Source organism: Zophobas morio, unplaced genomic scaffold (assembly GCF_036711695.1).
Source record: "Zophobas morio isolate AGI-343-1 ecotype UQ-CSIRO unplaced genomic scaffold, CSIRO_AGI_Zmor_V1 ptg000011l, whole genome shotgun sequence".
In the NCBI taxonomy this organism is placed as follows: Eukaryota; Metazoa; Arthropoda; class Insecta; order Coleoptera; family Tenebrionidae; genus Zophobas; species Zophobas morio.
In genome coordinates this window covers 275,301-302,133 of record NW_026972116.1, presented here as the reverse complement: position 1 = coordinate 302,133, position 26,833 = coordinate 275,301, and the positions used below count along the sequence as shown (strand labels likewise).

The 26,833-nt window shown below is 34.8% G+C and overlaps 2 protein-coding genes across 14 annotated transcripts in view; both read left to right on the top strand.

Moving 5' to 3' along the window:
* Positions 1-26,833, top strand: part of LOC135126608 (protein artichoke) — a 491,663-nt gene that overhangs the window by 306,573 nt on the left and 158,257 nt on the right. For all 13 annotated transcript variants that reach the window (XR_010280082.1, XR_010280084.1, XR_010280083.1 and 10 more), the window contains one exon: positions 23,681-23,976. Coding sequence is in view for 10 of the 13 variants with exons in the window: in XM_064052644.1 (XP_063908714.1) it covers positions 23,681-23,976 (296 nt within the window). In the remaining 3 variants the exon portion in view is untranslated. The remainder of the gene's footprint in view (positions 1-23,680; positions 23,977-26,833) is intronic.
* Positions 12,582-13,285, top strand: LOC135127438 (uncharacterized). The gene is made up of 3 exons (XM_064053879.1): positions 12,582-12,861; positions 12,917-13,138; positions 13,199-13,285. The coding sequence occupies exons 1-3, from the start codon at positions 12,694-12,696 to the stop codon at positions 13,283-13,285; spliced, it is 477 nt and encodes a 158-aa protein (XP_063909949.1). The 5' UTR covers positions 12,582-12,693.

The window sequence follows — 26,833 nt, the reverse complement described above, 5'->3', positions numbered from 1 at the left end:
TTTGTGCTTTGCCTCATCAACTTTTCAAGTCATGAGTCGCCCCTGGAAACAGAAATATTTCTTTTTAATCTTACCTAACTTGACGTAAACAGATATTTTTAACCCTAATTGTCAAATATCCTGGGAGAATTTTAGACACACCATGACATAAAACAAGATTTCAACAAATATTCAGTTTAAGAGACAAATATGTAAGAGATTTTTAATAATTCATTTCTTCCGGTGTGTCTCCAAAAACGACAATGGATCACAAAATATTGTGTTCGGGGACATGGTAAATTCTGAAACGGTGTGTATAAAAATATTGATTTAAATAAAATGGATGTTTACAAAATTTTAGCCTTCTCGGTTTTTACTAAAATCGAGTTTCTTTCTTTTCAACTTTACCTGACTAATGGTAAACAGACATTTTTAACATTTATTTATTATCAAATATATCTGAGAGAATTTTAAACACAGCCTGTCAAACAAAAGAATTTCAACAAAATGTTCAGTTTAAAATTTAAAACATTTCTAATTATTGATATCTGCCTGTGTGTCTCCAAAAACGACAATGGATCACAAGATGTTCTGTCTGGAGACATGGTACAATGAGACTTTTAAATTCTGCATCGGAATGTTAAAAATCATTCATTTAAATAAAAACTTATTAATTTGTTTACAAAATTTGCCTGTCGGCTTTTACAAGAAAACAAAAATCTTTCTTTTCAATCTTACCTGACTCGACGTAAACAGACCTTTTTAACACTTATTATCAAAAATCTCTGAGAAAATTTTAAACACACTTTGTCAAACAGAAAAATTTCAACAAATATTTGGTTTAATATCCAAAAATTGTAAGAGATTTCTAATTATTGATATCTTCCTGTGTGTCTCCAAAAACTAAAATGGATTACATGATGTTCCAATGAGCCTTCTAAATTCTGCATCGGAATGTAAAAAAACCATTAATTTAAATAAAAACGCTAAAATGCTTATTAACTTGTTTACTAAATTTGGTCTTTGCGGTTTTTACAAAAAAATTAAAATGTTTATTTTCAACCTTACCTGCCTTGACGTAAACAGTTATTTTTAACACTATCTGTGGGAAAATTTTAAACGCACGTTGACCAACAACAGAATTTCAGCAAATATTTAGTTTAGGCGCCAAAAATTGAATCGATTTCTAATTCTTCATTTAATCCGATATATTTCCAAAAACAACAGTGTATCACAAAAAGTTCTATGTATTTGGAGACATGTTCGAATGAGTCTTTCAAATTGTATATCGGAATGTAAAAATCATTGATTTAAACAGAAACGGTGAACTTGCTTATAAAATTTGGCCTTTTCCATTTTTACAAAAAACGAAAATCTTTATTTTGAACGTTACCTGACTTAACGTGAATATATATTTTTGACACTTATTGTCAAATATCGGTGGGAAACAATTAAACACGTATTGACAAACAAAAGGAATTCTACAAATATTCAGTTTAAGAGCCAAGAATGGAAAAGATTTCTACCTCTTCATTTAATCCGGTATGTTGATGTAATTCGTTAATTTTGTATTTAATAACCTTAGAGTGAGGAATCAATTATTTTTACAATGTCTATGGTATTTGATATACTCCTGTATACAAGTCGATTAATATAGAAATGTTTTATTTGGCTGCTTTTCTTGGTGAAAAATCTTAACAGGTTATGGGCCCAGAACGCTATAAAGTTGAAAAACATGAATACCAAAGGAAAAGTCAAATTTTGAAAACTATTTGAAAGATATCTCCACGAGGCTGATTTTAAGGTTATCCAACACGTGCATTCTGAGGTTATCCAAGACGTAATAAAAAAGAAGCATAGACGTAGAACAATGGATCCAACAAGAATCATCAATGTCGGTCTTTTGGAAGGAAAGTCGAACTGGGATACGTGGAAGTACAAAATTACTATTTGTCTACGAGGAATTTCAGGAGCTCTGGATATCATTGAAGGCAGGTCAGTGAAGCCTAGTCCACTAGATGATGGTGCAAAGCCGGAAGAAAAGACGGCGTACCAAACTGCACTTGATGCATTTAATAAAACAGAGAGCAATGCATTGATTATCTTGACAAATAATATGACTGAGGAAACTCTAAAGAAAATTATGCGATTAACCAGTGCCAGGGAAGTATGGCTAGAATTACACAAACTTTTTGATGGCGTTTCAGAAGACAAAGTGTATAACCTGTGTCTACAATTCTTTAGTTTCAAAAAATGTTCCAGCGACGATATGGCTACACATATATCAAAATTAAAGAATCTATGGATCGAGTTAAAAGTGGAAATGAGAAACGACGCTGATGGTAATACAGAACTGCCTGATTTGTTTTGGATTTGCAAAATTTTAGGTACGCTACCAGACAATTATTTTTCCTTCAAGTCAAGTTGGATGATGATGTCAAAAAGTGACAGAACGGTTAATAATTTGACAAATCAACTGTATGCTTATGAGCGAGCCTTAAAAAACAATGAGGATGGATCATCGGGACAGGAAGCTCTCATTTTGGACTCATCAAAAAGAACTCCTACACAAGTAAGTTCGACCGAACAGAAGAAAAAGAAGAAGATACTTTGCAACTATTGTAAGAAACCCAACCATGTTATAAAAGTATGCAGAAAGTGGATTGCGGATGGAAGACCCCCAAAACTTGATAACAAGCCAGAACAAACTTCAAACATGCTTCTTTTGATTGTTACATCGCCAGTGATGAATTCAGAATGTGGTGCAGATGATTGGTATGTAGACAATGGCGCTACAAATCATATTTCAAGCGACAAAAGTTACTGTAAAACTCTCCAACTATTCACAACAGCACACTCAGTAACCACGGCAAACGGTGAAAGAATTGAAGCTATCGGCAAAGGTGAAGTTGACATAGAGGCAGCTATCGGAGGCAAGTGGCACAGGATCACTCTGACAGATGTATGGTGTGTGCCTGGAATAAAGAAAAATCTGTTTTCTGTTCTAGCTGCAAACGACAAACACCCAGATAGCCAGTTTCTTTCAACCACAGAAATTGGAAATTTTAAAGTTGGCAGAGATGTAGTGTTAGTCGGTGTACGAAAACGTTATGGAGGACTTTTTAAATTGGCAGTGAGAAGCGTGAAACCTACGTCTCCAAATGAAGTTAATGTCACAGGCAAAGAGAATCTTTTGCAGCTATACCACGAACGACTTGGACATCAGAATAAACGACACGTGAAGTCCCTGCTGGACAGAGAATTTAACGTTACGGTGGAAATGGATAGTGAACTGTGTGAAGGATGTATCTATGGGAAAGCTCATCGTCTACCTTTCGGTACCAGAGAAAAAACTACAAAGCCAGGAGAGCGGATTCACACAGATGTTTGTGGACCATTTGAAGAATCGATGTCAGGCTTTCGGTATTTTGTTTTGTTCAAAGATGATTGGACAAAATTCAGGACTATCTACTTTATTAAAGAGAAGGCAGAAGTTGCAGAAAAGCTAAGTCAGTTTATAGCAGAAACAAAAACCACGGGACATTTAATTAAGGAACTGTTGAGTGATAATGGAAAAGAGTTTGACAACAGAGAAGTAAGGAGAATCTTACAAAAAGAAGGTATAAACCACCGCCTTACGATGCCATATACTCCAGAACAGAATGGAACAAGTGAAAGAGAAAATCGCACAGTTGTTGAAACTGGTAGAGCGATAATGCATGCTCATGGAAACATTCAACAGAGTCTGTGGGCTGAAATGATTCGCACAGCGAATTACATCCTAAATCGAACGGAACCTTCAAGTGTTGCATGGACGTCTCCATATGAACTTTGGTATGGGAAGAAACCAAGGTTGAAACATCTACAGATCATAGGTTCCACGTGCTATGTTCATATGCCGAAACAGCAAAGGCACAAGATGGATCGAAAAGCCATTAAAGGAATATTGATCGGCTACGACCACGACGATGGATATAGAATTTACTGTGAAGAGGAGGGCAAGCTCATTGGATCAAGAGATGTTATCTTTGAGGAGAAAACTTTACAGCAAGGGAGAGGTGTAGTAATTCCAGGAAACATCGAACTTTCTGATCAACATGGCGACTTGACGCGTGCTGATAAACAGGTTGAACAAAACGATGAAACTGATGAAGAAGACGAAACCTTTTGTGGACTCGAGAGCGAGGCAGAAAGTATGGATAGTGATGAAAATAAAACACCAGAACCCATTGATGAAGATAGTGTCAACAAACCTCGACAATTACGAGATCGCTCAAATCTTAAAGCTCCGGTCCGATATGACGACTACTCGCTGTATCTTTCGACATTTCAGGAACCAGAAACGTACAGTGAAGCCATGAAGTCAGATCAGAGAGAACTATGGCAAGAAGCCATGGATTGTGAGATGCAATCTCTGATAGATAAACAGACCTGGGAGTTAGTCAGTTTACCTCCTGGAAGAAAGGCTATTCCAAACAAGATAAAGACAAACGCCGATGGGTCAGTCGACAAGTTCAAGGCCAGATTGGTTATCAAAGGATTCAATCAGAAAAGAGGAGTAGATTATGATCAGACCTTTGGTCCAGTTGCAAGAATGTCAACGATTCGAACATTACTCAGTGTAGCAGCCAATGTAGGCATGAAACTTACTCAGATCGACGTTTCCACAGCTTTCTTATATGGTGAGCTGGATGAAACCATTTATATGCAACAAGCTGAAGGCTATGGGGATAAATCTGGGAGAGTTTGTTGTCTGAAGAAAAGTCTGTATGGACTAAAACAGGCGTCTCGTTGCTGGAATAAGAAGATCACCGAACTGCTTCTACGACTTGGATTTAAACAAAGCAAGGCCGATCCATGTCTTTTTGTGAGACAAAAAGATGGAAAGACGATGATATTTCTTCTCTACGTCGATGATGGACTGATTGCAAGTGAAGATGAACAAGAATTTCAAATCTTCATCAATGAGTTGAAGAAAGAATTCAAAACTACTTTCAAACCGGCGACATATTTTCTTGGACTTGAAATCGAACGAGAAGGAGATGGCTCCCTTCAGATCGCTCAAACTCACTACACGGAAAAGTTGTTAGAAAGATTTAACATGAGCAACTGTAATGCAGTGAACACTCCCATTGTCAAAGATAATGAAACTGAAGAAAATCCCCGTAATGAAAATTTTCCATACCGACAAGTGGTGGGAGCACTGATGTTTTTGATGCGTGGAACTCGGCCAGACATCGCTTATGCTGTCAGTGTGGTGTCCAGGAACCTGGAGAATCCTACACAACGTGACGTGGTTCGAGTGAAGAGAATTCTGCGGTACCTGAGAGGAACTTCAAATTATAGACTTGTGTATAAGAATGACCATGAAAAAGGGGTTCTTATCTGCTACAGCGACGCTGATCATGGTGGTGATCTCAGCACTGGACGATCAACATCAGGGGTGTTATGCCTATACTCTGGGGCGCCGATCTCACGGATGAGTCAAGGACAAGCCTCTGTTGCACTTGCACTCATTTCCACTACAGAAGCTGAGATCGCAGCCGCGAGTGAAGCTCCTCGGGAAATCATCTGGATTAAAAGGCTTTTGACTGAACTTGGTCAGTTGAAAGAGACGCCTGCACTACAGATAGACAATGAAGCTGCAATTCGATTGGCTCAGAATCCGGAATTTCACAGAAGAACGAAACACATTCGTACTCGACATTTCTTTGTACGCGAACTAGTCACTTCTGGGCAAATTAAAATTTATAAAGTAGAGTCGCAGAGACAGCTTGCAGATGTATTGACAAAACCATTGTCATCAGTTAGGTTTAGGGAATTATGCAATAATTTAGGCATGTTGTTGTTATTAAATAAAGGAGAGTGTTGATGTAATTCGTTAATTTTGTATTTAATAACCTCAGAGTGAGGAATCTATTATTTTTACAATGTCTATGGTATTTGATATACTCCTGTATACAAGTCGATTAATATAGAAATGTTTTATTTGGTTGCTTTTCTTGGTGAAAAATGTTAACACAGTATGTCTCCAAAAATGACAATGGATCACTAAAAGTTCTGTTTGGGGACATGGTAGAATGAGCCTTTTAAATCCTCCATTGGATTATATAAAGTCATTAATTTACATAAAACCCTAAAATGCTTATCAATTTGTTTACAAAATTTGGTCTTGTCGGTTTTTACAAGTAAACGAAAGTCTTCCTTTTCAACCTTACCTGTCTTGAGATGAACAGATATTTTTTACACTTATAGTCAAATATGTGGGAAAATTTTAAACACACCTTGACAAACAACAGGATTTCAACATGTGGTAGATACAAGTTAGCAGTAGTTCCAAGTGTCCAATGAAAATGTACGCATGTGCGATACAGAGAAACGGGGAGCCGTTGATGTACGCCGAACATATAATAAAGCATCGACCTAGACATGGCCTTGTTTTATTAAACAAGGATACAACATGGTGTCAGAAGTAAAGCAAAGTATAAATAAAGTGTGAAGTAAAGTAATAAAGTAAAAGAAAGAGTGATAGGAGGAGTGAGAAACGAGCATTCACGAGCAACAGTTGTGCAACACGGGGTAACCGAGAAAAAACGAAGAAAATGGCGGAAGGTTATAACAGCCACACGGCCACTGCAAATTAAAGGTAATCCATCCGTGGACTGGAAAAAGTGGTTCAGCATTTTTGAAACGTATCTACTAGTTGCAAACCTCGATGAAGCCGACGACAAAAGAAAAATCGCCTTATTATTAAACCTGCTGGCAAGCGACGCACAAGACATTTACAACCAATTCAAGTGGGTTGAAGGTCCGCATAAGCATGTCTACGCCATGGTGACCAAGAAATTTGAAGAATACTGTGCGCCATTGAAGAATCTGGTAGTGGAGAGATTCAACTTTAACAGTGTGACCCAAGGTGAAGGAGAAACATTCGAATCCTTTTTGAGCAGACTACAAGCAAAAGCAAGTACGTGTGAATTTGGTTCCCTCCAGAAAAGCCTGATCAGAGACCGTATCATCTATGGAATACAAGACAAGGAGCTACAACGTCGATTACTTCGAGAAACAAACATTTTACTGGACGATTGTATCAAATATTGCATCGCAACTGAGCAGAGCGACCGACAAGTGAAATTACTGCAAGGAATAACACGAGTGAACACCGTGATGAAAAAAAAAATTCGTCCCAGAAACCATAGGGCGAATTCGGGAGAAACAAGAAGGAACCGTCCCGCAGTCAGAAAATAGAATGCACCAAGTGTGGTCGAGTACACGAAGTCCGACAGTGTCCAGCATTTGGTAAAGTGTGTCTCAACTGTAATGGCCGAAACCATTTTTCCATTGTGTGCAAGAAAGAAAAGCGAGGCAGAGTACAGCAGACTGGCGATGAACAGCAGAAGGCGTCGAGAAACAGAAGAATCCATGAAATGCAAGAATATGAAGACCCGAGTGAAGAGGAAGCGAAGTATTTCTTCGTTTCCGAACTAAAAACATCTAACAAGGTAGCAAAACCCTGGTATGTAGATATACTGTTTCATAATAATGTGTCTATAAAATTTAAAATTGACACTGCAGCAGAAGTCAATGTTTTGCCAATGCGATATGTTAATAAATTGTCTCTATCGAAAGATGATATTGTTAAATGTAATGTAGTTCTAGTGTGTTACAGTAATAATTCGATGCGCAGTCCAGGAAAGGTAAATCTGCAATGCAAATGCAATAATCAATCAAAAAATATTGAATTTGTTCTTGTTAATGATGATAAAGCGGAGGCTATTTTAGGATTAGATACATGTCTAACGTTCAATTTAATAAAGCGGGTAGATAGTCTTGAATGTACCAAATATAAAACTGTTGATGATATTTTAAAACTGTACCCAAGTGTATTTACAGGAATTGGTAGGGTTGATTATAACTATCATATCAAAATAGATCCAACGATAAGTCCGATTGTCCACCCTCCTCGAAGAATTTCCCTATCCTTACAACCTAAATTGAAACATACCTTAAAAAAGTTAGAAGAACAAGAAATTATAGAAAAAGTGGATTATCCAACGGATTGGGTCAACAGTATGGTGATCGTGGAAAAGAAAACGGGAGACCTAAGACTATGTTTGGATCCAAGGGACTTAAATCGAGCCATAAAAAGGGAGCACTTTATGATTCCGACAGCACAAGACGTAGTGACGAAACTATCGGGAAAAAAGATATTCACCGTAATAGACATGAGTTCAGGTTTTTGGCATATCCAACTTGACAAAGAAAGTGCTGATTTATGCTGTTTCAACACTTGTTTTGGACGATACAAATGGTTAAAAATGCCGTTTGGTATAAAATCTGCATCGGAAGTATTTCAGAAGATGGTATTTAGAATTTTTGGGTATATTAAAGGAGTCCAAGTGATTTTCGACGACCTAATTATTGCAGCAGTGAGTGAAGAAGAACACGATAGGATTTTAAAGGAAGTAATAAAAACAGCATAGAGAAACAACGTCAAATTTAATATAAAGAAAAGATACAATTCAAAGTGAGTCAAATATGGGAAATGTAATAACTGACAAGGGTATGATGCCAGATCCGAACAAAGTAAAGGCCATAACCCAGATGGCAGAACCGAAATGTAAAGAAGTGAAAAGATTTCTCGGAATGATTAACTACTTTTATCCCCAACGTGGCAACGGTAAATGGTCCATTACGTGAATTAGTAAAACAAGACGTGTCTTGGCATTGGGAGGAGAAGCACAGCAGAGCCTTCAGTAAATTAAAAGAACTACTTTCAGACTCCCCTACGATGAAATTTTTCGATGGGACAGCGAAAATAACAATCCAAACTGACGCGTCTAAAGCAGGAATAGGATGTTGTCTTATGCAGAATAACCAGCCAGTGGAATACGCATCCCGAGCATTAACCCCGACCGAGACAAAATACGCACAGATTGAGAAGGAATTGTTAGCAGTTGTATACTGTCTGGAAAAATTTCACTATTACATCTATGGTCAACATGTCACGGTACAGACTGATCAGAAACCGCGGTTAGCAATAGTAAAGAAAGATGTGCCGCGAACAACAGCGAGGATTCAACAAATGGTTCTGAAATTACTAAAATACGATTTTTCATTAGTCTATATACCTGGAAAAGATCTATACACATTGCAGACACGCTGTCTAGAACATTCTTGAAGGACAAAGTAGAAGATGATCCTGAAATGGAAGCTGTTGTACACAGTATCTCAAGACATTTAGCAGTATCAACAAAGAAGAGAATGAAAATCCAAGAAGCAACAAAGAGAGACCGAGTCTTGCAACGAGTTCTACGGTACCATGAAGAAGAATGGACCGAAGAAAAGCACGAAGTACCCGATTACTTACTACAATACGGAAAACTAAAAACCGATCTTTCAGTCGACGACAACTTATTATTTTTACATGATAGAGTCGTAATACCTTTCGAATTACGAGATGAACTACTTCAGCAAATACACGAAGGTCATCAAGGAGTTGAAAAATGTAAATTACGAGCAAGATTGGCTGTATATTGGCCTGGAATAAACAAAGACATTGAAGAAACTGTCGCCAGATGTCCGGTTTGTCAGAAATTTCAACATCAGAACAAAAAGGAAACACTTAGACCGCACGAAATCCCAGATCGAGCATGGAAGAAGATCGCAGCAGATATTTTAACATTCGCAAATACAGATTTTCTAGTTATAATTGACTACTACTCCAATTGGATAGAGATAATAATTAAATTACACTACAAAACAGCTGCAGAACTGATCGTAAAATTTGAAGAAATGTTTGGGAGGAATGGCACACCAGAAGAATTGGTATCCGACAACATGCCATTCAACAGCCACAATTTTAAACAATTCGCAGAAACATGGGATATCACACTATCCACGTCGAGTCCAAGATATCCTCAATCGAATGGCCTAGCGGAGCGAGCTGTCCAAATCTGCAAGAATATACTGAGAAAAGCAAATGAAGAGCACACCTCAATCTACCCTCTACTGTTAGCATACAGGAATACTCCAATTAAAGGTATCAATTGCTCACCAGCACAAGCGATGTTGAATAGACCATTACGAGAGAAGATCCCAGTGGTATCAAGAAGATTAAAACCGAAAATAGACAACCAGATCCAAAAGAAGAAACAATTCCAACGACGAAAGACCAAATTATACTACGACCAAACAGCAAGAGATTTACCAGAGTGCAGAGAAAACCAGAATGTAATAATAAGGAAAGGAAGAAAATGGATACCTGGAAGAATAGTGGAGAAGCATGAAAAGCCAAGATCTTACATGGTCCAATCGGAAACCAACATACTCAGAAGAAATCGAAGAGATCACCGTCCATCTTTAATTCCCTCTCCTTCATTTACCCCGGACTTAGATGATTATCAAATAATTAATGAACCTAAGACTGATATAGTTATACCACCCCTTCCAACAAATACAGAAAACCCTGTGATTGTAGAATCACCAAATGTTGGCAACACAAGACCTAAGAGAAACATTAAAGTTCCTCAGAGATTTAAAGATTATGTTATGACTAAGTAAACTGAATATTTTGAAATTGTAGAACATTGTGTTTAGTTCTAGAAATGTAGTTACTTTGTTACTGTTCGATGTTTTGTGTTTAAATTAAAAGAAAGGGAGATGTGGTAGATACAAGTTAGCAGTAGTTCCAAGTGTCCAATGAAAATGTACGCATGTGCGATACAGAGAAACGAGGAGCCGTTGATGTACGTCGAACATATAATAAAGCATCGACAGAGATAATAGAGATACGACAGCTCGTAAAATTAAGCGTCAATAGTCCTTATGTACTGCGCCCCAAACCGTCACCTTCAGGCGCGCTATTTAAATTTGAGGGAAACTTTCGTAGCGCGGCTATTTGATTACCAGGGATATTACCAATCATAAGAATATACCAAAAGTGGTTAATATTTCTTCCAAAAATACTAGGTTCCTCATAAATGGAAAAAGACAAGATTACAAAAATTACAATCATTAAGTTTATTCGAAAAATGATTGTATTATATCTAACATTTTTTGGTGCTTTTATAATGTTTACATCCTGATTAATAGTAAATTGTCCTAATATTCTTATCATTACCTCACATGTAACAACTGAATATATGGATAAAAAAAAAACATTAAATTACTCAAAATGCTTGTATTAACTTTTCTTGTCCTTTAAAACTCTAAAATGTGCATACACAACACAAACTGTATAATTTTATAGCGAGGATAATAATAAAAGCACCCTCTAGCCCATTAGACGATTGTTTATTACAACCCAACGTTGAAGTTCAAGGACGACACTTTAAGGGGTAGAAATACAGTTATAATATTGAATGTTACCTTTTCATTGCCAAGATGACTTTAGTTCTGTGCGATTGTTAATAATAGTATATTATTAGCCAACCTTGCAGAGCCAAGCATTCTAGACCGATCGCAAATTAGAACCCGAGACGCGCAGCGTCGAGGGCTCTGAAGCGCGAGGTCTAGAAGTGGCTTTGCAACCGTGGTTAATATACTATTTTTTTCACTAGTAGAAACCATAAGACAATAAACTGAAAAAATAAACGTTCAATTTTTTTACGCAACATGATTTTGTTTTTATTTCTAATCAAACTTAATCTAAATCTTCAACACAAAGAAAACCGTTTATACTTGTCGCTGAGTTAATCATTTTATCTTCTACCGTCTACCAACTACCATGCGTATTCTCAAGTAATGTTTGTAGCACACATTTGTTCATTTTTTAAGAAATAATCACATCAAATATTGCGTACATAACCTCAATTTTTCTTTTTGAACCGGTGGTCGCAAAAGTTGAATTTGCTACCTCTAAATGAGTCGACATTTGCATGCGTCATGGCTGCTAGTGAAAAAAAATTATTGTTACTTTTTATGTCGTTGCTTCTTTTACCTATTATGTTATAGGAACTAGCTTCATTATAATAATTACTCAACATAAAAAAAGTGCAGGGCTTCCAGCGGACAACTTTTTTTTACTATTTTTACTTTTTTGAAAGTTTTTTACTTTTATTTGCTTTAGTTTACTTTTTTAAAAAAAGGTTTACTTAATTTACTTTTTATGCGTCGCTTCGGGTGGAACGATAAGCCGAATCTGAAAATTTAATTGGTTTCCTTCTTGAAAGAATGGTTGCGTATGAAATGAATGTTTCGTGTCGCCCTCTGTGGGCACTATTATTACTGTAAAATTTGCTTTTCTGAGATTGGTTGCCAAAATAATGGAATTTCTGATGTTTTTCAAAATGCTCGATCAAAGAAACATGAGAAAAATGCACCTTGCAAGTTAAATAGCAATCAATTAAATATGAAGTCAAACGATTCAACACTAAAAAGTCCTATAATGTTAGTGAGCCACCAAGATATAATAATATAATATAATATATAGCTATTATTACAACTAGGGAAATATGAATACTATATTTCCCGAGGTTGGCTAGTTACATCCCGAGGGTGCAACCCGAGGGATGTATAGACAACCAAGGGACATAATTCATATTTCCCGTGTTGTAATAAATAGTTTTTTTCTGATTGATACAATATTGTTGCAAAAAATATTGGATTCTAAATTTTTGAATTAATCGGATTGGTAACGTTGCTAAGGGTGTTTGTAAATATCATGGTTGGCTGCTTTGATTGTCGCGTCCTGTCATAAATAAAATTGATGAAATGTCGAACTACGTGCTATCACAAGCGGCGAAAGCCCGTGAATGTTTGGTTCCCGTGAAATCTAAAGCTGCTTACAGTAAAGTGTATGAAGACTTTCAAGAATGGAGAAGAGAAAATTGGGTGAATGGTGTCGACGAAAATATTTTGCTTGCATTTTTTGAAGATTTGGTATTTTGCTGATTTTTGTTATTTTTGACGTATGACTAATTTATTCTATCCGTAGTCGCACAAATATTCACCAAATACGTTGTGGCCAAAATTATCGATGCTAAGGTCAATGTTACATTTAAGGGAAAAAACTGATGTTAAACTGTTCGATGAAGTAGAAGCATTTGTGAAGAATAAAAATAAAGGATACATTCCTAAAAAATCAGAGGTGTTGTCTCGACAACAGCTCAAAAAATTCATGCGAGAAGCTCCTAATGACATTTTTTTGATGTATAAGGTAAAAATTTCATTGTGATTCTCCTCTATTAAATAGATTGTTACATCCATAATTTTGAAGGTCGTTTTAATTATGGAAATCTTTGGCGCCTGCAGAACGCACGAACTGGTGAATATAAATCAATTAAAAAATAAAAAAAAATTGTAGTGAAATATGACAATTCATATTTCCCTTGGGACAATATGATCATTTCATATTTCCCTTGGGAAATATTAGTGTGTTATGACATATTGTAACTAAGGCAATATTATTCAATATTGTATCAATCAGAAAAAAAGATAATATAATAATATAATAATATAATATAACCTTTATTGCCAAAATACATAGTATATAACAGGCAATTTCTAATATACATGCGAACAAAAATAAAAATTAATGTAGTAAAGACAGAATTCAGATATAACAAAAAGAAATAAAAAAATATTCATCTATAAAAATAATTACATACCTACATACTATAAGGGAAAAAAAAACCGTAACAAAATTTCGGAAAAATAATTTAGGAAACATCATTCTACAATGAAAGCAAATACCGTCTAATGGTTTTGGAACTACAGTGAAACAGGTCTAAATCTTCGGATATAGCGTTGATATACCTAGCAACACGGACAAATGGAGAATTATAACCGTAGTGTGTACGATGAACACCGATGGCTACAATTTCATGTATTCCAGTATTGTAGGAAGGAACTCTCAAGGTAAACATATTTACAATTTTGGGGCAGTCAATTTTGCTATGTAAAGCTTTGTGTCCAAAAGTTATAGCTTGATACTGACGGCGTGTTTCGAGTGATTGAAGACCAATTAACTTCAGTCTCTCGCAGTAGGTATAATTATTTTTGTTAATCTTCAATTTAAATAAAATAAAGTTTACTATTTTCTTCTGAACGTTTTCGATCCTATCAATATGTATTTTATAGAAGGGATTCCAAATTATGCTACAATACTCGAGAACTGGCCTCACCAACGTAGAAAATAATTTAATAATTACTATTATATTGTTAAAATTTTTGCAGTGCCTCTTAACAAAACCACATAAGCGAAAACTCTTACTTAAAATATTGTCAATGTGAACGCTGAAATTTAATTTAGAATCTAGTGTAACACCAAGGTCTAAAACTGTGTCGGTTTTCGACAATACGTTATTATTGATATGATATGAAGTATCAATTGGTACACTGCTTTTTGTAAATGAAATGGTTTTACACTTATCTATATTAGGGCTCATGGAATTTTTACAACACCATTTCCAAAAAAAATCTATATCGTGCTGAATTTTTAGAGTATCGTTAACATCAGTAACTTTCATAAATAATTTTAAATCATCAGCGAAAAGAAGATATTTGCAGTGAGAAAAGCGCTTTGTGATATCGTTAACAAACAAAAGGAAAAGCACTGGACCGAGATCACTGCCTTGCGGTACTCTTGAGGTCACATTAATAACTTTTGATTGATGGCCATTTATACTGACTACCTGCGTTCTGTGCGTTAAATAAGATCTGATCCAAGATAAAATACTTCCAATCACGCCATAGTATTTTAATTTATATAAAAGAAGTTGTAAATCAACACGGTCAAAAGCCTTGGAGAAGTCAGTATAAATGGCATCGACTTGATTTCCTTGTTCCATTGAGTTATTGATATAATTAGTATACTCAAATAGGTTAGTTACTGCACTACGATTAGGTAAAAAGCCATGTTGGTGGATGGAAATATTATTTTTAAATGTTGAGATTAAGTGGTCAGAAACAATAGAATCCAGAACTTTAGATAAAGAGCACAAAGAAGCAATAGGTCTGTAATTTTTAACTTCATTTTTGGAGCCAGATTTATGCAATGGGATAATAAATGAAGATTTCCACTGTTCAGGGCATGTGCCAGAATCGAGAGAAAGTTGAAAAAGAAGGGTAATTTTGGCCAAGTAAGAGTTGGACTGCAATATTTTATAAAGAAGGCAGGAATACCATCTGGCCCCGGATTTAAGTTATTTTTCAAATTGGATAATTTGTGAAATACAATGTCGTTTGAAATTTTAATTGAGCTAAGAGTATTATTACTGTGGAATACATCTAAATTAGGGACGTCTATATTTTGGTTTTGATGGTTTGTATATGTACTCTGAAAAAAATCAGCGAACATATTACAAATAATTTGAGGGTTGTTCGAATTTTCCTGATTGTGTACCATCCAGTTTGGCATTCCGAAGTTTTTTCTTAATGAATTGACATATGTCCAAAAATATTTAGGGTTGGTATTGATATTGTTTTCGGTGTAAGATATAAATTTCTTGTAGTCTTCATGAATCAAACTTTTGACAGAATTTCTGATTTCTTTTAATTTATTAAAGTATCCTATATAATGACTAAGTTTGAATTTTTTAAATAGTCTATTTTTTTTCTTTATAAGTAATTTAGTGCCTTTGGAGAACCAATTTAGAAATTTATTATTAGCAACAACAGATTTAGGGATAAAGATTTCAATAGCCGTTCTTAGAACGCTGTAAAAAACATCAAAATTTGTCCTAATATCATTAGTTGAAAACAAACTATTCCAATTTATAGTAGAAAAGTAGTCGTTAATTTCACCATAGCAAGCATTTTTGAAGTTAAGTTTGTAAGCTAAGTTATTACAGAGAGGTGTATAAGCGAAAGACAGAGGAAATTTTATGTTAAGTGGTGGATGATATGCGTCAACATTCGGTACAATGCTATAGCTGTCTTTCTGAACTTTAACATTTACTACATTCGAGAGTACGAGGTCAAGACAGGAGTTATTACAATTTAAAACATGGTTAAACTGATGAATATCCAAATAGTTAAGTGAATCAACAAAGACATTGTCAATCATATGATTGTATTTTAAAACAGGAACAAGGCTAAGATTAGCGTTTGAATTAGGTAACCAGCTAATATTAGGTAAATTGAAGTCGCCTAAAAGGCATATATCACTGTATAGATGACGATCTCTAATAAATTCCACGGAAGACATATAATTTAGATAAACATTGTCGTTAGAAGAAGGAGGTATGTAGGCTGCTCCAATGATCTAATGGTGCTGATCCAGGTAAATTCTCACAATGATTTTCTGGAGTATGGAGGACATTTGATGAGTATTTAGAAAGCACCGCAATAAGAACACCACCGCCACTAACTTTATCACTTGTAGATGGATTACGATCTTTTCTGTAGACCGTGTAATTATGTTCAAATAGTTCAGAATCAGAGATGTTGTTGCAGAGGTTAGTTTCAGTTGGAACGATTACATCATAGTTCAGATTAATAGTTTCATGTAGAAAATCGATTAACTTAGTCCTTAAGCCGCGAACGTTTTGGTAAAATAAATCCAGATAGCCATGATTGTTGTTTAGTTTTTTGTGACAATTCTGGGTACACGATTTATGAATCGAATAGTTTTATTTGTATTACCGTTCTCATGGAGTTTGCGAAGTTGTTCTTTGATCGAGTTAAAATAGTCTCTTTGCATAGGTGTGGAATCAGGTTGGATCTTTATTCCACTATTAAGATTTTTTTTATTACGTAAAACAGAATATGCCTCTTCGGGGGTATTGAAAATTATTTTAATTGGTCGACAAGTGGTATTTAGTTTGCCAAGACGAAATATTTTGATATTATTGGTGTTTATGTCAGGTACAATTAATTCAAGATGTTTTTTAACCAGAATAGTGTCTTCTGAAACTCTTTCGGTATGTGAGATTTTTTGTGATTCCGTTACGTTGAACATTATGACATTTGCTTCTCGCTTTTGACGTTCAAGCACTTCATTAATAACACTAGTTTACAAATTTAAACTTTTTTTCGTGTCCAAAAATAAAAAAAATATTTTTTACTTCTAAATTACTTACTGACAACAAATCCAAAAACGGATAATCCTTATCACGTCAGGTTTTTTCATAAATCCAAAATAATGAACTTTGCTTTACCTTCACGTTTGTGTTAAACTGATTCATGTTAATGCACAATTGTCGCATAAAAAATGTCTTCGAGATCGTGGAAAGTAAGTGCAAATCAGTTTTGTTACATTTGTGGTAAAATTATAGTACCTAAAGCTGGAAGACTTGTTCAAATATGATTAAAATGAAGGTATAAAGGTTTTTGGGACGAAAATGTGTTACTGTTGGTCTATTATAAGGGAAACTGACAGTACTGCCAATAAAAGAACGTCAGTGTTAACCATTTTTACTTTTCAGTCATAATGTTTATAATATATACTGGGTGTTGCTTTTATTTGATACAACCCCTGTAACTTCTTTATTCTTATAGATAAACCTGTATTTCTTTGAGCTAATTTGTATCATTTTAAAAGATCTTTGTGAGGTCAACCTCACATTTTTATTATCACTTCCCGTTGATAAGTCAAAAGCAACCAGTTATTCTAAAATCAATACTTGAAAAATTTTAAATAACACATTGATGACAATCTAGTAGCTTGAAAAATTGACACTCATGTTATTTATTTACCTAAATGGTCTTTTAAAATGATACAAATTTGCTTAAAGAACTATATGTTCATATATATTTAAAAATGAAAAAGTTATAAGAGTTGTATAAAAGAAAAAAAATCTGGGGTATGTTTATATAAATATCTCAAAAACCTGACGTGATGGATTTTTTCTGCTTTCAGATTTGAATTTCTCGAACCCAAATCCTTTAGATTCATCTATTTTTGTCTTTGGATATAAAACCTTGTAAACTAGTGTAATCATGTTGCAATCAGAGTTCTGATTAATTGAGGAGTTATCTACAGCATTCACACTTCTTTCGGTTATTTTTTCGTTCAGAAGCGATTTTAAACTGCTGACCTCGGTTTTCAGGTCTTTTAATTCGGACTGAAGATCGACGATCTTCTTTGACCACGACTTCAAATCAAGACATTCGTCGCAGAAAAATTTTAACTTACGATTTGCTGATTTGATACACGAAATTTTCGATCTTGATAGGCCGGCACAACTGCCGTGAAAACGAATCTTGCATAAGTCACAATTTATATCAGGGCCATCCTCATTACACCGTGAACACTTTTGGGTCATTATTATGATGTGAATATTATTATTAAATTGAAAATATCAACCGAAAAACGAATATAAAAGAGAGCTATATCGTATTCGTGTCCGCACACAATCAACGAATTTCAATGAATGATGAAAGATATCGACAAGAACTTATTTGGACTTTGAGGTGTGTGGATAAAAATCAGTCAGCTCTATCATGTGATGGCATAGGTGATACTTTTAAGTATATGTGTGGAACTTACAAGGATGGACATGGAGTTGCAGATGACTTTAGTATTGGAAAAACAAAATTTGGGTACATTGTTGTAGAAGCACTTGGGCCTTATTTTCGAAAACTTATGTTGGAGGAAGCTGCGAAGGCATACTACAGTCTTTGCTTTGATGAAACAACTAATGAGAAAGGTTTTAAAGAACAACAAGTTGCTATTAGATTTTGGTCAGATGTTTCTCACAGTGTTCAAACTCGCCATCTAGAAACTTTCTTTATTGGACATGCAACTAGTGAAATATTATTAGAATATTTAAGAAAAGCTCATGAAAATGCAAATATACCTTTAAAAATTTAATAATGATCAGTTGTGATGGTCCAAATGTTAACAAAGCAGTATTAAAAAAGATGAATGAGAAATTGGTCGAAGAACGAGAGAAGAAAATGATAGATATTGGTACCTGCAATCTGAATATAATCCATAATGCTTTCTCGAAGGCGCTGCAATGTTTGGGTTCTGATGCAAGTGACCTTGTACTTGAAGTTTATCTATATTTTGACGACCAGCCCGCCCGATGGTCGGATTATGAAGCAATCCAAAGTAATAATAATTTGCCAAAACACCCTTTTGTAAAACATGTGACCAGTAGATGGTTAACTTTACAGGCGGCTGCCAAACGGCTTAGAACAGTGGTCCGCATTACTTCATTACTTTATAATCACCGTCCCAAGAGACAATAGAAACAAGTTAACTACGCAAAGTAAAAGATATAAATCGATTTTGTGCTTTCTGAAGAAACCAAACATGAAGGCAGAGGTTTTTTTTTTGTTATAGAAAGCGCAGAAATGTTCGAAGATTCTTTAAAAACATTTCAAAAAGAAGAGCATCTTATACATATTCTATATGAAGAAGTGACTAAACTTACTCGCTGTCTGGTTGGAAAAATTTGTAAATCTGAAAAAGTCCTTGACACAATTTCAAATTTGAAGTTTTAGGACAAAGATTTAATTTCTTGTGACAAGATAAATCTGGGACCCAAAACAGCAGAAGAACTTAAAAGCATATATAAGGAAATATAATTACTTACATTCAAACAACAAGCACTGCAGCATTTTAAAGTAGCAGCTGAGCATTTAATGATGAAATCGGTATTAAGTACTTATATTTGCAAACATTTCCGATTTTTAAACCCACGTAAGAGACTAAAGGAAAGAAGTGAAAGAAGTGTGTTTAGGATTTCAAAAGCCATGCCTTTGGAAATTTCTAGTACAAAAGTGTTAGCTGAATGGAAACTTCTTAAGATTGATCATGACATGAACGCTTCAAACGAAAATTTAGATTGTCAACAATACTGGGACAAGATAATTCAATTGAAGAACGCAGAAGGTGCTTCCAAATATCCAAATCTTGGTCAGTTGCCAAAAGCTTCCTGCAAGAAAAGGTTACAGCTGCTAAGCGCCAGCAAAAAGAAAGCAAAGTAGCTATAGATAAATTATTGATTGAAGCTACAGAAAGACTGAAAATTGCAATTAAGAAAAATAACTTAGGATAAATTAGATTAGCTCAAGGAATGTTAGAGGGGGTACAAGCCATGAAGCATGAAGGAACGTTAAGTGAAGAAAGAACCGAAAAGTTAGAAAAAAGACTAAATAAAAGGAAATCGTCATTGATTACATCATTCTTCTCTAAAGGAACTCGTCTCGAGCCGGAATAAGTCATATTCTAAGTCATAAAATTTATTATATTTAATATAAATTATTTTCATATAACATTTTTATTCATGTATGTTTCAGTTCTAGTTCATATTCTGTGATTTATTATTTTATTGTTTTTTTTATTCTCAATCCTAATCAACCTTCCTGGTATCCGATCTAAAGCAATTTTGATTTTGACTAATTCGTTGCTTTGATGAAGAAAGTTTTGTAATTTTTATTTTCTGAGCGTAAGCGAAGGAAGTATTGTAATCGAGTCTGTCGACCGACTCTCTACTTTTACGTTTTCTCGACCTTTCATGACCCATAGAGTACGAAGAAATAAGTCCCCCGTTTCCGTCTGTCTGTCCGCCTGTCTCTTCGTCTGTCTGTCCGTCTGTGTGCATATAGTAAAACGCTAACCATCCCCACCAATAATGTAATGACGTCACTTCAAAATGAGTTTTAAATGATATAAAATAACATAGTCCTACATATGTACTTCATGACTCCGTGTTGAGTTTTTGTCCGAAATGTCCGGATTTTTGGAAAAAAATCAGAATTATAAAACAACATTTTGCAATTTAATTTTGAATCTGCAAAATCGAATGCTTTGAAATCTTGCAGATATTTTAAAGATATGATAAGCATAATAAATTTTTATTCAAAATATATTTACTTATCCTCTCCAAAAAATTGATGACGTCAGCCCAAAATTTTGCCAAATGAATACTATCTAAAATGTCCAAAATAGGATGAGTCTATACTTGTGATTTATCATTGCATTTCTTTACAGACAGGTCGGTCATTTGCCACTCCGATGCTCATTTTTAGATTAAATGCTCAAAACGCGTAGATGCTCGATTTGTTTCCGGGTTGCAAGTAGGTACTCAGTACATAGAGTATATGCTCAGGTACATAAGAGTAATACTGAAGTAAGTACACAAACCTCATTTGACATACACCTGTTACAACTTTTATGACGCGGCTTAAGCCAAAGCACCCTTATAAGTCAAACTGGCTATTGTAAGTTTTGTGGACCCGAACCGCAAGATTATTACTGTCCATTGTTGACATAATGTAGCTGTGAACTGAGTTAAGTAATACAATAGCCAGTTTGGCTTATAAGGGTGATTTGGCTTAAGCCGCTTAAGTCATAAAAGTTTTAACAGGTGTACGTCAAATGAGGTTACTGTACTTCGTACTTCGAATATGAGTATGTACTTATAGTTTTATTCATACCACCCAATGTCTCGCTTCAGTGTTTGATTATGAGCACAATGCTGATCATTGTACGAGAATGAACTTCATAAAACGACACAGAATTATTTTCAGTAAATCAAATATGTACATTTTGTCTTGAGAATTTTAAATTTTGAAAACTTCAAATTACATCCTTGAATAACGGTAAAGTTTGAGATTTTGTCGAAACCAACAAAGTCAATACAGGGTTAGTCACGAGAGAATTACTTCTGAAAATTTTTTTTACGCAACCCAAAATACGAATACCATGTACCATTTGATACTAACTGAATTTAAAATGAAATGGTTAATCCATGATTGCTTTGAGTTTGGCAATCTCATTTTGACAATTGTGGAAAAGGAGGTTACGCGAGTGTCCATGATGGTACCGCAGCCAGTCAGAAATCTCCTCCGGCGCCGCTAATAAATTTGTCAGTGTGCCTCTTGATCTTTTGCAACCGATTAATCACGAGAAAATTATTTCTAAAAATTCCTTTTACGGCATTTTATTCAAAGGTTACAACACAAACTCAAACAAGTAAGTAAATAATTTAACTACTAATCTGTTGAAACTGTTGAGCATTTTGGGGGGATGCTACGGCTTTTTTGTAAATGGATGGCCGAAGAAGCCCAGACGTTGCAGATTTGCACTTCGAAGAGGCTCTAGGTGACGCAGAGATGGCGAATTAACACATGCACATTAGCGGCGAACAACATTGGTAGAGCACTTACGGCTTCAGTATAGCCCAGATTGATCTGACCGTATGTCGTAAATCCAATGGGGCTCTAGAGCCGAGTCAACGATGAAAAAAAATGTTAAAAATTAATTAACGTCAAAGTGACACTGCCAAAGTCAAAGCAATCATGGATTAGGCATTTTATTTTAAATTTAGATAATATCAAGTGGTACAGGATGTTAGTATTTTGGGTTGCGTAAAAATAATTTTCAAAAGTAATTTTCTCGTGACTAACCCTGTATAGGTAAATAGAATGACAGATCAAAATTAATAACAAAATGTCGCAAAATATAACTAAATTCACTTTAACCAAGACTTTTCTTAAAATAAACGACGCTTTTTTTTACGAAAAAACAAAGAACGATTTGAAATGCAATACACTTTTCACAATAGCACGGAAGAAATAGTTTTGTATGGCAGGTCATGCGTCAGTTAGACGACATGTCCGTCAGGAACGCCAACTATTGAAATTAATTCGAAGTGGTGATTCCCATACAACATTTTTAAAAATTTTTGATTATTTAGCTGTTCTTTTTTTAATTTATAAACCCGTATAATATAGTGAACACAAAAAAAAAAGATTATTCAAATCGGTCAAGCCGTTTTTGAGTTTTATTAGCGAGAGTAACAGGAACAGCAATTCATTTTTATTATATAGAAGATTAAAAAATGGGGGCTGGTGGTAGAAGGGTGAAAATTTAGAGTTATATGTATTTTTTGAGGCCACAGCTTAAAAAAATAAAAAAATTTGTCCAGAAAATAATCAAAAAATGTTTAATGGGGTCACCCTTATCACTTAGGGGTATAAAAAATAGTTTACAACCTATTCTCAGACCTAAACAATTTCATAAAAATCGGTCAAGCCGTTTCGTAGGAGTTCGGTTACAAACACTGTGACACGAGAATTTTATATATTAGATTTATCTAATGTACATTTTAAAATGTTTATTATAGAAATTTGTTAGTTTGTAATCATTCATTTATTGATTTATGTAATGTACATTTTAAAATGATTAATATACGAAACTGTTGATTTGCTATACTTATTAGAAAAGGAAATGTAATTCAAAATAAATTCTTTCAACATTTAATTTTATGTACTTGTAAAAAAAAGTTATAAAATCTCACCAAGTAAGTTTTGTCATCAGCATTTGGCCTTGTATTTGAAAGAAATAAATGTGATTTCTCTTAAGCTACATTTGGCCATTTTCATCTAATGTTAAACAAACATTTTTTATTTTGAACCCTAGTACACATGTCTTAAATATAGTTATAATTACAAAGGAAAACAACTCTTAACTTTTGACAGAAGCAGACAAAGCTAACCTCTTTTTAATTTGTTTCTCCCTAAAAAATCACTAGCCCACGTTGCCGCCTATATTTTTGTAAGAAATTGCAACGTTGATGGACTTTGAAAAAAAAAACTTGTATTCGCTTTAATAGATTGACTAAAATGTTCGTAAGCGCCATAAAAAATTAACTACAATGAAAATATTACATAATTTACAATTTTACTAAAATCTAATAAATTTGAGCTGTATCAATTTCCATATTCTAGGAAATTTTAATTGTTTCAATGACATTTGAAATTTACGACACAATAGAGTCTATAATGAATAATTTGTTTACAGAAAATCCGTTGTCTTGTAGTTGCGACTCGCAGGAACTGTGGGAATGGCTCCGTGATCACCAAAAACTTGTTGAAAGGACAAATACGTTAGAGTTACGCTGCGAACATCCACCAGAACTGAGAGGTCGTGTGTTTCTAGACCTGGATCCGGAACAGTTCTGTGATCAACCTCTTGTTATCAAACTGGGCATCCAAGACATACAACCTTACTCAGTTTTTGTCTCTTGGCAAAGCCGAAATCATTCTGGAGTACATGGATATCAAGTGATGTACTATTCCATTGAAACAGCAGATGAGGTAAGAATACTAAATAATGTGCGTTAATAGAAACTGACATGGTGTAGAGTTTTTCGTAAATTTATAACAGTGAAATTATTATTAAATTTCAAACGAAGACTATGTCAGTGCGTAAATTTTAGGTTGGCTACTTCATGTTTTTTTTAATGAAAAATACAATAGTTGCCTTTAATTTGTTTAACCTTGGTATGGGGATTTTATGTGTTCAGAGACGTGGCCCATAGAAGGCGCACTATCACTAGCTTCTTAATGACAGGCTGCTAGGAGGTTCGAGCGATATGAACAATTATGTGTACGTACATATTCCGTGGGCGTATTGCTTATGAATATTGCAAAATTTTGTATCATCTATTCCGTTTAATTTGTCCTACAATAATCATTACACTGGATAAAATAATTCAATTTGAGCTGTTCAATGATTACTGAGTGAGGCAGTGCGAGTAAACCTCGAGTTTGACAGGCCGCCAGGACGTTTTACGATGCTGCTGATGGAGCTGTTCGGGAAGACGAGCTGCTCGAAGATCTTCATCTTGGGCTTCTTGGTTACGGCCTGGGCGTAGTCGGAGGTGGCTCGTTTGACGGGGTCGCACACTACAACCACATGATTTTCGTGGAGGGATTCATGTGCTGCACCCAGCACCAATAAATACAGGGTGTTAGGGAAGGGTCTGGACAAACTTTCAGAGCATATTGTTTGAAAAAAATGCTCTTAAGTAAATATTTTCATACCAGTTTTTACAAAAGTGTATAGTTTTGTCAAAAAATAGGGGTACCCCACTGTTTCGGAACCTCTCAAGTATAAAATTGGTAATAATGGATTGCATCGTTTTAGTCCTGCCTTGCTCCCTAGACACAAACTGAATGATACAAAGCGGGCTTTGACAGGAGGATATTTGAAACTTCACAAAAGTGTCATTGACAGTTTCAACTCTTAATTCATTCATCGTTATTAAAAAAATTGTCAGAATTTACGATTGCAGAATATGTCGACATGCATTTCGTCTCAAACTATTTCAGCGGTGGCTCAAAAACTGAGAGACCGGCTCAGTCAGACGTTGAGGACGATCCGTCAAGTTTTCACGATCCGAACTTCCTAGTGTACGGACGTTGAGTAGCGACTGTGCTTCTTTTAAAGTATTATTTATAATAATCTTAACATCATGACTAGAGAGCGGATTTTATGAAATTTGCATATCCGTTATTTTTTGCATATAAGTCTTGATATTTAATATGTGAACGAATCATGCTAATTAAAAATGAATACAGCTATAAAAAAATTGCATATTTGCATATATTTGCCTTCTGCTGCATATTTCACCAAACGGGTGCATATTTTGCATTTTTATCAATTTTTGTACTAATTTGAAAAAAAATTATCGTCATTCTATCGCAATTTATCTAGAAAGACGAAATTTTATGAATCATGTTGCAAATATTGTCCTGAGCTTCAAATAACTAGAAAAGGTTTGGGTTTTATGGTAGTTTGGAAACACCACTGGGTGTTAAGCCATCCTTCCAGGTAAATTCGCGCTCTAATTACTTTTGGAAATACCGTTCATTCCCAAAATTTTTGTTCATTGGTTAAGTGGTGGTCGAAGGAACGTTATACTATTATTTTTCATCGTGAGTTTGTATTGAAAGCATTTAAAGGGATACAGGTGAATCAATATGTCGAAGATAACTCAAATTAATTTATGGATTAAACCTTTTCCCGAACTTATTTTTCAAGAACGAAATGTGTTTTGTCGCGCCTGCCCTAAACCGGTAAGTATTTTTACATCTGTGGACGTAGTACGCAGTTTTTCTATTTGCAAATACTTATACTTACTTTAGAATCACCGGAAAAACTTGTTGTTAGAATATTTCGAAAAAAATAAATTGTGGATTACTGCTATTTTTTAATTTGTTCTATTTAGATTTATTTTTTAGTATAAGAATATTATCTTTAAAAACGTGATTTATGTGTTAGTGAGAGTAATTAAACACTTTGCGCTGTGATTTATGTATTTTTTGTAATAAACCGTAAGCTCGGGAACCCTGTTTTTGTATTTTATAACTTTAGTTCGCTTTTTTTTAATTTTTGGAGCATATGCATCTGCATATCTCTGCATATATTAAGAAAGTTACTGCATATTTGCATAAATTTGGTGCATATCATATGATCATATTTCTCAAAATTTTGGTGCATATTTTCCGCTCTCTAATCATGACCAATACTAGAGGAGCCAAAAATGACAACGATCAGTTAGTAAGACCATGGCCGACTAGTATAAAGATTATGGCCTGTCCAAGAGGTACCATACGTGTTGCCATCTATTAATAATTACACTTAATAATTTAGCAAACTTTTAATTTGACTTGACATTATGGGACTTCAAAACGTGTAATGGTGGTTTGTTTCGGTATGAATGCCTTTGTGCCTTTCAAAAAGTGTTAATAATTCTTTTGTCGTTTTTGAATTATTAATAGATGGCAGCACGTATGGTACCTTTGGCATTCCTTTGGACAGGCCATAATCTTTATACTAGTCGGCCATGGTAAGACTGAGAGACCTAAAACAAGTGATCAGTGACATAATTAAAGGTGAAACCTTGACTCTGCTTAGAAGGATTGAGGAACTTGAAGAACAAGTTGCCCAATTGAAAGACGTAAACCATCAAATACTGAACCAGTTAAACCGAAATTTGTTACGAGAAAATGCCCCAAATCATGTAATCCCAGCGGACGTATCATCGATTTCCGATGAAACAGCTGAGTCATCTTCAGGGGAAACCGTATCAATATTGATAACGAACAGAAAAAAAGGCACTTTAAGAAAAAGAATTCAAAACGTCCTCGTACTAAAGAACCCAACGAA

Excerpts from the sequence above, each read along its gene's own strand:
- LOC135127438 (XM_064053879.1), top strand. The coding sequence starts at position 12,694 with ATGTCGAACTACGTGCTATCACAAGCGGCGAAAGCCCGTGAATGTTTG. Across the intron at positions 12,862-12,916 it reads TTGCATTTTTTGAAGATTTG|TCGCACAAATATTCACCAAA; the intron begins GTATTTTGCTGA and ends TTCTATCCGTAG. Across the intron at positions 13,139-13,198 it reads ACATTTTTTTGATGTATAAG|GTCGTTTTAATTATGGAAAT; the intron begins GTAAAAATTTCA and ends ATAATTTTGAAG.